Genomic DNA, 11,816 nt, shown 5'->3' with positions numbered 1-11,816 from the left:
AAGCAGTCATGAGGTAGTGGCCAGCTTCGGCCTCCTCCAAACTAAAAGGCCCCATTTCAAGTGCAAGCTAGCAGTATTGCATTGCAGCCTGGGGGTGGGTGGGTGGCAGGCTGCACACTTACACTTGAATTAAAAGAAAACAAAGCAGATGCTAACTTCTATCTATCATCATCATGCTCCTCACCTTGGCACTCTCAACTCCCTTGATGGAGAAGCCAGGGCCCACCGGAGGAGTCTGGTTCTCTGGTGGGCTCGTCCAATGCTGCCCTAAAGCAGGCCAGGCTAGGAAAAGTGTGTGGGAAGGTGACAGGAGAAATAGGGGCGGCTGGGGACCGTTTATGGACACCAGGCCGCCCCAAGGCGGCTGGGGACCGTGTGTGGACACCCGGCCGCGGGGCGGCTGGGGACTGAGTATGGACACCCGGCCGCCCCCTGGCAGCTGGGGACCGAGTGTGGACACCCGGCTGCCGGGTGGCTGGGGACTGAGTATGGACACCCGGCCGCCCCCTGGCAGCTGGGGACCGAGTGTGGACACCCGGCTGCCGGGCGGCTGGGGACTGAGTATGGATACCAGGCCGCCGAAGCAGCCATGAGGTAGTGGCCAGATTCGGCCTACTCCAAACTAAAAGGCCCCATTTCAAGTGCAAGCTAGCAGTATGGCATTGCTGCCTGGGGGTGGATGGGTGGCAGGCTTCACACTTACGCTTGCATTAAAAGAAAACAAAGCAGATGCTAACTTCTATCATCATGCTCCTCACCTTGGCACTCTCAACTCCCCTGATGGAGAAGCCAAGGCTCACCGGAGGAGTCTGGTTCTCCGGTGGGCTCGTCCAATGCTGCCCTAAAGCAGGCCAGGCTAAGAAAAATGTGTGGGAAGGTGACAGGAGAAATAGGGGCGGCTGGGGACCGTTTATGGACACCCGGCCGCCCCCAGGCGGCTGGGGACCGTGTGTGGACACCCGGCCGCGGGGCAGCTGGGGACCGAGTATGGACACCCGGCCGCCGGGGACTGAGTATGGATACCAGGCCGCCGAAGCAGCCATGAGGCTGTGGCCAGCTTCGGCCTACTCCAAACTAAAAGGCCCCATTTCAAGTGCAAGCTAGCAGTATGGCATTGCAGCCTGGGGGTGGGTACGTGGCAGGCTGCACACTTACACTTGCATTAAAAGAAAACAAAGCAGATGCTAACTTCTATCATCATCATCATGCTCCTCACCTTGGCACTCTCAACTCCCCTGATGGAGAAGCCAGGGCCCACCGGAGGAGTCTGGTTCTCTGGTGGGCTCATCCAATGCTGCCCTAAAGCAGGCCAGGCTAAGAAAAGTGTGGGGGAAGGTGACAGGAGAAATAGGGGCGGCTGGGGACCGTTCATGGACACCCGGCCGCCCCCTGGCGGCTGGGGACCAAGTGTGGACACCCGGCCACCGGGCGGCTGAGTATGGATACCAGGCCACCGAAGCAGTCATGAGGTAGTGGCCAGCTTCGGCCTACTCCAAACTAAAAGGCCCCATTTCAAGCGCAAGTTAGCAGTATGGCATTGCAGCCTGGGGGTGGGTGGGTGGCAGGCTGCACACTTACGCTTGCATTAAAAGAAAACAAAGCAGATGCTAACTTCTATCATCATCATCATGCCCCTCACCTTGGCACTCTCAACTCCCCTGATGGAGAAGCCAGGGCCCACCGGAGGAGTCTGGTTCTCTGGTGGGCTCGTCCAATGCTGCCCGAAAGCAGGCCAGGCTAAGAAAAGTGTGGGGGAAGGTGACAGGAGAAATAGGGGCGGTTGGGGACCGAGTATGGACACCCGGCCGCCCCCTGGCGGCTGGGGACCGAGCATGGACACCCAGCAGCTGGGGACTGAGTATGGATACCTCGCTGCCGAAGCAGCCATGAGGTAGTGGCCAGCTTCGGCCTCCTCCAAACTAAAAGGCCCCATTTCAAGTGAAAGCTAGCAGTATGGTATTGCAGCCTGCGGGTGGGTGGGTGGTTGGCTGCATATTTGCGCTTGCATTGCAAGGAATGGGGGAGGTACAATTGAACACTGCCCTGGGACAAGGACTTGCATGGGGATAGTTGCAAGTCTGCATCTTCTGATGCGGAAAGGATCACTTCTGATGGGCACACTTTTAGGCAGTGACCTGGGTGTCAGAGATGCTTCCAGGGGTCTTCCCCATGCTGTTCCCATGTCTTTTCAGCACTGTATGCATGTGTCACACAGCACATGGCCAGATAAGGTTGTAAAATGTTAAAATGACATTTCCCGGTGAATGCATTTGTCACGGTTGAAAGCCATACAAATGTGCAAAAACGCATGAAAAATCCTACTTGTGAACATAGTCCAAGGTGTGGAGGAGTATTTTTGTTTTTGGTTATTTATGTTACCTTATACACAAGTCTTTACCCTGGAAAGGATGTTCCTTAACATATTTCACAGGAAAACAGTTTCAGTTTTGTTTGTGAACGTTTTCTTGTGAGCCCGTAAAAGTGGCTTAATACCTCTGACCACGTTGTTGACAGCAGTGACCTGGGGGTCAGAAATGCTTCCGGGGCGATCCCCATGCTGTCCCCATGTCATTTGAGCACTGTCACTATCGTTTTGGGCACTTTTTAGGCTTTCTACAGACTGCCGGGGGTGCTGCCGCAAAAATGCTCGGGTCTCCCATAGACTAACATTGGGCTCGTTGCTCGGGTCGAGCACCCGAGTATCACAGTGAGCTCGGCCCGAGCATTTTAGTGCTCGCTCAACACTATCTGTGACCACTGAGTAGGCAGAGATCCTCGGGCAGAACAGCTTGTAGTTAGCAACTAGCTGATGATAATTCTTAGCCCCAAATAAGCAAACTCCAGGATAACCCCTAATATTTTACACAGTTTGGCTCTTATAATATGCTCTATGCTCATAAATAAACTGAGAGGAGCTCAGAAAAAGGCAGATAAGGATTATAAACTCTCTGCCAGTCCGTCACAGTGGGCTGACTGACTGATTCTCAGTTACCTCATTCTGCAGCTAGCTGTAGTGTAACACAGAGGCTGGAGGATGCAAAATTAGCAACAAAACCCAACTGCAAAAATTATTTGTAGTGAAAAATACAGGCATTTAGGTAAGAAAAGGATGTCCCCTCGCCTCTAAGCAGAAAAACTGGAAGAGGTGTGGAGGAGACAGCACAGGTGCGGAGGTCCATAGCAGCAGTGAGGCCGCCCCGGAGAGTAGAGGCTCAGTGGCCACTATTGCTGAGTACTAGCCATTAGTCCGGAGAGAAGAGCACGAGGCTATGGCACTAGCAGGAGGCGGCGGGAGATGCCAGCCGCGGTGCTGCCTCCTCACCTCACACTCACTCGCCCGGTTTGACAAGTACCGGGAAGGTGTGAGCGGCCCCACCCGGGGAAGACGAGCTACTTGTGATTGGTCCACGGCCTGTGGGCGGGATCTGGTGGCTACTACAGACACGGTCGCCTGGTTTCCTGGGTCCCCGGTGTCCGCTCTCCTGCGGGTGAGGCGGTGCTGAGGAAGTGATGGAGGCTCCAGGCAACAGGTCTGCCCGGACTACGGGCTCCACCGCCCTGCAGCCGCTCAGCGATGCCCTGCACATGCCCCTGGAGCAGGTGAGAGGTGCTGCTGCCCCCTTCTCCTCTGCCCTCTGCTCTCCTCTGCCCCCTTCTCTTCTGCCCCCTTCTCCTCTGCCCTCTGCTCTCCTCTGCCCCCTTCTCTTCTGCCCTCTTCTCTTCTGCCCTCTGCTCTCTTCTGCCCCCTTCTCCTCTGCCTTCTGCTCTCCTCGGCCCTCTGTTCTCTGCTTTCTGCTCTCCTCTGCCCTCTGTTCTCTGCTTTCTGCTCTCCTCTGCCCTCTTCTCCTCTGCCCTCTGTTCTCCTCTGCCCTCTGCTCTCATCTGCCCCCTTCTCCTCTGCCCTCTGCTCTCCTCTGCCCCCTTCTCCTCTGCCCTCTGCTCTCCTCTGCTCTCCTCTGCCATCTGCTCTCCTCTGCCCCCTTCTCCTCTGCCCTCTGCTCTCCTCTGCCCTCTGCTCTCTTCTGCCCCCTTCTCCTCTGCCTTCTGCTCTCCTCTGCCCTATGTTCTCTGCTTTCTGCTCTCCTCTGCCCTCTGTTCTCTGCCTTCTGCTCTCCTCTGCCCTCTTCTCCTCTGCCCTCTGTTCTCCTCTGCCCTCTGCTCTCATCTGCCCCCTTCTCCTCTGCCCTCTGCTCTCCTCTGCCCCCTTCTCCTCTGCCCTCTGCTCTCCTCTGCTCTCTTCTGCCCTCTGCTCTCCTCTGCCCCTTCTCCTCTGCCCTCTGCTCTCCTCTGCCCTCTGCTCTCTTCTGCCCCCTTCTCCTCTGCCCTCTGCTCTCCTCTGCCCTATGTTCTCTGCTTTCTGCTCTCCTCTGCCCTCTGTTCTCTGCTTTCTGCTCTCCTCTGCCCTCTGTTCTCTGCTTTCTGCTCTCCTCTGCCCTCTTCTCCTCTGCCCTCTGTTCTCCTCTGCCCTCTGCTCTCATCTGCCCCCTTCTCCTCTGCCCTCTGCTCTTCTCTGCCCCCTTCTCCTCTGCCCTCTGCTCTCCTCTGCTCTCCTCTGCCCTCTGCTCTCCTCTGCCCCCTTCTCCTCTGCCCTCTGCTCTCCTCTGCCCCCTTCTCTTCTGCCCCCTTCTCCTCCGCCCTCTGCTCTCCTCTGCCCTCTGCTCTCCTCTGCCCCCTTCTCTTCTGCCCCATTCTCCTCTGCCCTCTGTTCTCTGCTTTCTGCTCTCCTCTGCCCTCTGTTCTCTGCTTTCTGCTCTCCTCTGCCCTCTGTTCTCCTCTGCCCCCTTCTCCTCTGCCCTCTGTTCTCCTCTGCCCTCTGCTCTCTTCTGCCCCCTTCTCCTCTGCCCTCTGCTCTCCTCTGCCCTCTGTTCTCTGCTCTCCTCTGCCCTCTGCTCTCCTCTGCCCCCTTCTCCTCTGCCCTCTGCTCTCCTCTGCCCTCTGTTCTCTGCTCTCCTGTGCCTCCTTCTCCTCTGCCCTCTGTTCTCCTCTGCTTTCTGCTCTCCTCTGCCCCCTTCTCTTCTGCCCCCTTCTCCTCCGCCCTCTGCTCTCCTCTGCCCTCTGCTCTCCTCTGCCCCCTTCTCTTCTGCCCCATTCTCCTCTGCCCTCTGTTCTCTGCTTTCTGCTCTCCTCTGCCCTCTGTTCTCTGCTTTCTGCTCTCCTCTGCCCTCTGTTCTCCTCTGCCCCCTTCTCCTCTGCCCTCTGTTCTCCTCTGCCCTCTGCTCTCTTCTGCCCCCTTCTCCTCTGCCCTCTGCTCTCCTCTGCCCTCTGTTCTCTGCTCTCCTCTGCCCTCTGCTCTCCTCTGCCCCCTTCTCCTCTGCCCTCTGCTCTCCTCTGCCCTCTGTTCTCTGCTCTCCTGTGCCTCCTTCTCCTCTGCCCTCTGTTCTCCTCTGCTTTCTGCTCTCCTCTGCCCCCTTCTCCTCTGTCCTCCTCCCTCTGTTCTCCTCTGCTTTCTGCTCTCTTCTGCCCTCTGCTCTCCTCTGCCCCCTTCTCCTCTGCCCTCTGCTTTCCTCTGCTCCCTGTATTATGTGCTTCTCATTATCACTTCATTACACTCTCAGAATCTTCTATTATTTCTTAAAGGGATGTTCCTACATATATAAGTGATGGCAGCAGGGTAAATCCCAAGTCATATACTACTTCCCTATATAATGTGCCTCTAGTGCCAGTCACCCCAGCTGCCCGCCATGTGCCCACTATGATATACACCAGTGGGTAAACACCAGAGCTGCAGGGCGCAGGCAGCAATAGATGTGTGACCATAAAGGCAAATAGGAGGTGACGCTTTATATATTTGTATTGTATCCTGGAAAAAAAATACTTATGCGGAGTTTATTAAAAATGCTAAACAGAGGGATATTCCCCTCCTGTCTCCCCCGTATATCCACTTACCGATCCTAATTCACTCCTGTGCCCCCGGCACCAAAAGTAATGTCGACCTGTAAATTATTCACATGATCGCTGCAGCCAATCACTGGTCTCAGCTGTCATTTGCTGTACATACTAGTATCACCTCTTCTGCCATTGATTGGGACCCCTGTGCAAGTGATTAGTAGTGGGGTCCAATGGTGACGGCCCCCGGAAATCATTATTATTTATAGGGCTGTACGTCTGAACGGAGCACGGAGCAATTAAAGGGGTGTTCAGGGCTGTAGACATATCTGTGTGCCTGCAGATTACTGAATGCATGCCCAGTGCAGGTGGGCGCTCATGTGCCGACTAGATTCTCATCCTCCTCTCAATGTTCTATTGTTCATTGTTCAGACTTGCAGTCTAATGATCGCCCACTCGGGCTCTGACTACAGGGGAATTGTGACAGTATTTGTCTAGAGCCCAGAAAACCCCTTAAACAATATGTGACAAGGTATAAATCAACACGGCTGAGTGACAGACATGCACCATGGGAAATAGGACCCTGCCTGCGGGGCTTACAGTTTACAGGGAGGAGGGGATAAGAGTAGAAGCTGCTGGATTGCAGCGTGGTGGCCTCAGGGTTATTGCAGATTGTTCTTAAAAAGGTGGGTTTTCCGGTTGTTTCAATGATAGGGGTGAGTTTATTGGTTGGGGTAATGAGTTCCACAGTACGGGGGAAGCATGGGAGAAGTCTTGAAGACTGATGTCGATGAGTCTGCCAGAAATAGCCGATTTCTGTCCTTGCCTTTCTCTAGAAGTCACACAGACAATGAATGGAGTTTGAAGGTGAACCCCAAATGTTCTAAAATAATGAACAGAGCAGGTTCTCACCCTCCATGGTGCTGCGCCGGCTCCCTGCCACTGCCCGGGTCTTGTTGTTGAGGTAGATGGCACAAGCTGCTGAGCTCAGTGATTGGCTACAGTGCTGATTCTTGCTGTAGATGTGACATCACCACTGCAGCCAATTCAATGATTCCTGAGCATCTTCGGGTAGCTAGCGAGGAACCTGGGGAGAGTGAGTACCTGCTCTGTTATTTTAGAGCGTTTGTGGTCCACTTTTTTGTAAGTGGAAAACCCCTTTAAGATGATTAAAGGGTTATTCTGAAGTTTGAAAGTTATCCCCTATCCCTAGGGGTCCGACTGCTGTGGCCCACAGCAATCCTAAGAACAGGAACTTTGAAGAGCTTCCTGCTGAATGGAGCAGAGATCGATCATGTGCACGACCGCTCTAATGGGAGCGCCGGAGATAGCGGAGAGCCGCACTCGGCTTATCTTTAACGCTCCCATTAGAATGAATAGTGTGCATAATCGACCTCTGCTCCTTTCATCTGGGGGGGTCTTCAGAGCTTCACGTCTTGGGATTGCGGAGGGTCACAGCGGTCGGACCCCTAGCGATCAAAAAATTATCTCCTATCCTGTGGATAGGGAATGACTTTCAAACTTGAGAGTAGCCCTTTAAAAAGGTTGTCCACTACTAGGACAACCCCTTCTCTCTCTGAATGTTTGCCTCTGTTAAAATAAAAACACTTATACTCACCTCCTGTGCCGGCGCCGTTCCAGTGGTGTCAGCACTCGCGCTCCCGGGGCTCACGGGAGGTTGTTATGACACGTGAGCCCTGCGCCCAATCAGCGATGGCATCACTGGCCCCGCCTTCAGACAAATCGAGCATCAAGAGGAAGTCAGAGATCAGCCGCAGTCCTGCCTTACTGTTGATGTTCCATTCGTTCGAAGGTGGGGACAGTGAAACTGATTGGGCGCAGGGCTCACGGGACGCAACAACCTCACATGAGTCCCGGGAACGCGAGTGCCGACGCCACTGGAATGGCGCCAGCATGGGAGGTGAATATAAGTATTTTTATTTTAACTGTGGCAAACATTCAGATTGAGAAGGCGCTGTCCTTGTAGTGGAAAACCCCTTTAAGTTGTAACCTTAATAAAAATAGAAGACAACAGGCAGACAGATCCAGACCCACATACTGCAGAGTTGGTGTGCTGGAAAGAATCTAGCTAAACAACTTCTTTACACTTGCAGGCCTTGACTAACCAAGAGGGACAGAAATCTCTAAATGGGTCTACCTAAAATGACATTTATCACCTATGATAAATATGTTTCCTGGGAAAACCCCTATAATTTTCCATGAATGAAAACAATATCGCTGCTAGCGTTACCTTGTTGTAAAAGGAGCTGTGATCTCTCCTGACAAGTCTAAATACACATATTTCTCAAAATTTAGGATTGTGCATTTCTCTGGTATTGTGGACCTATAATATGCAGCTAGGACAACATATTAGGCTTGAATCACACTCACAATCTAAGTACGAAGCATGATGCATAAACCCCCGGCAGGTCTATTGACCTAAATTCGACCGTCTTAGGCCACAGCCCCACTATCAGTATTTGGTCAGTATTTTATCTCAGGAGTGGGAGCCAAAAACGGGTGAGGACCAATCAGAGGAAAGGTATAATAGAAACAAGTCACCAATTCTGCATTTATCACCCACTCCTGGTTTTGTCTCCCACTCTTGAGAAAAAATACTGACTGAATACTGATAGTGGGGCCGTGGCCTTCTAGACATATATAGTCGAGTTTAGGTCAGGACACCTGCAGCTAGTCTGTGCTTCGTGGTCTGCATTTGGACTGTAAAACATGAATGTGTAAATCCAGCCATGTACTGATAAATCTATTTTTATGATCCAGAGCTGTTGGCCATTTCCAAATTAGGGATAATGTAGGAACAAAAGCAGAGGCATTTGGGTCAGCAAGGACGTTTGTATGCGTAAGTTCACATGTATTTAAGGATGCCCAAATCTGAACAATGTTCACACTTTGCATAATTGATGCAGATTTTTCTGCAGCTTATCTGTAGCCAAATCCGTAAGTGTAAGGCCACCTTCACATGTTCAGTATTTGGTCAGAATTTTACATCAGTATAGTAAGCCAAAGCCTGGAGTGGGTGATAAATGCAGAAGTGGTGACGGGTTTCTATTATACTTTTCCTCTGATTGTCCCACTACTAGTGTTGAGCGATACCTTCCGATATCAGGAAATATCGTATCGGATTGGATCGGGCCGATACCCAAAAAGTATCGGATATCGCCGATTCCGATACCGGAAACCAATGCAAGTCAATGGGACACAAATATCGGAATGAAAATAAACCCTTTCTTTCCTTGTAGGTTAATTCTACATGAAGTAAAACAACTAAGAATAATGTAGAATGACATGAAAAGCCGGCAATTCATCAGCGGCATTCACCGGTACCCGACAATTTACAACAGAAAGAATAGAGCTTCACACATAGATTAGATAGATAGAACCATGTCAGTCACATATATATGAAGTACAGTGACAGTGTTGCTTACTGTACTTGTCATTTAGTGTAAAGGATTTATTTTAAAAAATATTAGTGTTTTCGTGCACCGTCTCTTTAAAAAAGCCGGCCGGCAATTCAGCATCGGTACCCGACAATTTATAACAGACAGAATAGAGCTTCACACATAGATTAGATAGATAGAAACATGTCAGTCACATATATATGAAGTACTGTGACAGTGTTGCTTACTGTACTTGTCATTTAGTGTAAAGGATTTTTTTAAAAAAATATTAGTGTTTTCGTGCACCGTCTCTTTAAAAAAGCCGGCCGGCAATTCAGCATCTGTACCCGACAATTTAGAATAGAAAGAATAGAGAATCACACATAGATTAGATAGATAGAAACATGTCAGTCACATATATATGAAGTACAGTGACAGTGTTGATTACTGTACTTGTCATTTAGTGTAAAGGATTTATTTTAAAAAATATTAGTGTTTTCGTGCACCGTCTCTTTAAAAAAGCCGGCCGGTAATTCAGCATCGGTACCCGACAATTTATAACAGACAGAATAGAGCTTCACACATAGATTAGATAGATAGAAACATGTCAGTCACATATATATGAAGTACTGTGACAGTGTTGCTTACTGTACTTGTCATTTGGTGTAAAGGATTTATTTAAAAAAATATTAGTGTTTTCGTGCACCGTCTCTTTAAAAAAGCCGGCCGGCAATTCAGCATCTGTACCCGACAATTTAGAATAGAAAGAATAGAGCATCACGCATAGATTAGATCGATAGAAACATGTCAGTCACATATATAATAAGTACAGTGATAGTGTTGATTACTGTACTTGTCATTTAGTGTTAAAATAAAGGATTTATTTTAAAAAAATTTGGCGTGGGGTTCCCCTTAATTTTAGGCTCTAGCGGAGGTTAAGCAGACAGCTGGGGCAAATGTTTGAAGCCTGGGAAGGGGGTAATACCCACGGAGCTTCCCAGGCAACTAATATCAGCCCCCAGCTGAATACCTAGCCTTTACTAGCTATTAAAATGGGGGAACCCCCCCAAAAAAATAACATGGGGTCCCCCCTAATTTAATAGCTAGCAAAGGCTAGGCAGACAGCTGGGGGCTGATTTTAATAGCCCAGGAAGGGTGCCATGAATATTGGCCCCCTCCCAGGCTAGAAACACCAGCCGTCAGCCGCCCCAGAAATGGCGCATCCATAGGATGCGCCAATTCTGGCACTTAGCCTTGCTCTTCCCACTGCCCTGTAGCGGTGGCAGTGGGGTAATAGGGCTGGGGTTGATGTCAGCTTATAATGCTAGATGACATCAAGCCCAGGTTAGTAATAGAGAGGCGTCTATAAGACACCCCCATTACTAACCCCATAGTCAAAGTTAAAGAAAAACACAAACACCCAGAATAAAGTCCTTTAATTGAAATAAAGACACAATTCTTTATTGTTCTAAATTAAACCATACTTACCATCACGCCCATTCCAGCTGAAGCCAACGATCTCCTGCAATAAAAGAAAAATAATAAAGCAACATCATCCTTACCTTTCGATGGTTCCCAGGACAGCTCCAGCTCTGCTACATCGAGATGACAGGCTGGACCGCAGCAGAACGCTGCCATCCAGCCTGTCATCCCGCAGACACTGAGAAGCGCAGGCTTGCTTGCGCTCCTCAGTGTCTCTCTGTGACGTCATCCAGATGAGCCGAGTTCATGTCCAATGAACTCAGCTCACCTCATGCACGTCACTGACAGCGTGGGAAAATTCTCACGCTGAAGTGCTGAGTGCAGGAGAATTTTCCCACGCTGTCAGTGACGTGCATGAGGTGAGCTGAGTTCATTGGACATGACCTCGGCTCATCTTTATGCCGTCACAGCCAGACACTGAGGAGTGGAAGTATGCCTGCGCTTCTCAGTGTCTGCGGGATGACAGGCTGGATGGCAGCGTTCTGCTGCGGTCCAGCCTGTCATCTCGATGTAGCAGAGCTGAAGCTGTCGTGGGAGCCATGGAAAGGTAAGGATGATGTTGCTTTATTATTTTACTTTTATTGCAGGAGATCGTTGGCTTCAGCTGGAATGGGCGTGATGGTAAGTATGGTTTAATTTAGAACAATAAAGAATTGTGTGTTTATTTCAATTAAAGGACTTTTTTCTGGGTGTTGTGTTTTTTTAAATACTTTACTAGAAATTCATGGTGGTCATGTCTAATATTGGCGTGACCCCATGAATTTCGGGCTTAGGGCCAGCTGATAATGCCAAGCTGGCCTTAACCCCTTTATTACCCAGTGAGCCACCGCACCAGGGCCCTGGATGAGTTGGGTACAGCGCCAGAAGATGGCGCTTCTATGAACGCGCCATTTTCTGGGGCGGCTGCGGACTGCAATTTGCAGCGGGGGTGGCCCAGAAAGCTTGGGTCTCCCTGCGCTGCGGATTCCAGCCCCCAGCTGCCTAGTTGTACCTGGCTGGACACAAAAATAGGGCGAAGCCCCACGCATTTTTTTTTAAATTATTTCATGAAATTCATGGAATAATTAAGAAAAAAAGGGCTTCCCTATATTGTTGTGTCCAACCAGGTAC

General features: G+C 50.5%; 1 protein-coding gene across 2 annotated transcripts in view; it reads left to right on the top strand.

Annotated features, from left to right (window-relative positions):
• The first annotated feature begins 3,394 nt into the window (after positions 1 to 3,394).
• Positions 3,395 to 11,816, top strand: part of MBOAT1 (membrane bound glycerophospholipid O-acyltransferase 1) — a 112,533-nt gene continuing 104,111 nt past the window's right edge. For both annotated transcript variants that reach the window (XR_012320122.1, XM_073678840.1), the window contains exon 1: positions 3,395 to 3,600. Coding sequence is in view for 1 of the 2 variants with exons in the window: in XM_073678840.1 (XP_073534941.1) it covers positions 3,511 to 3,600 (90 nt within the window). In the remaining variant the exon portion in view is untranslated. The remainder of the gene's footprint in view (positions 3,601 to 11,816) is intronic.

This window comes from Phyllobates terribilis, unplaced genomic scaffold, assembly GCF_046119375.1.
Source record: "Phyllobates terribilis strain yellow unplaced genomic scaffold, ASM4611937v1 Scaffold_4__5_contigs__length_816908805, whole genome shotgun sequence".
NCBI classification, from domain to species: Eukaryota; Metazoa; Chordata; class Amphibia; order Anura; family Dendrobatidae; genus Phyllobates; species Phyllobates terribilis.
The sequence above is the reverse complement of the archived record's forward strand: the minus strand, read 5'-3'. Positions and strand labels throughout refer to the sequence as shown.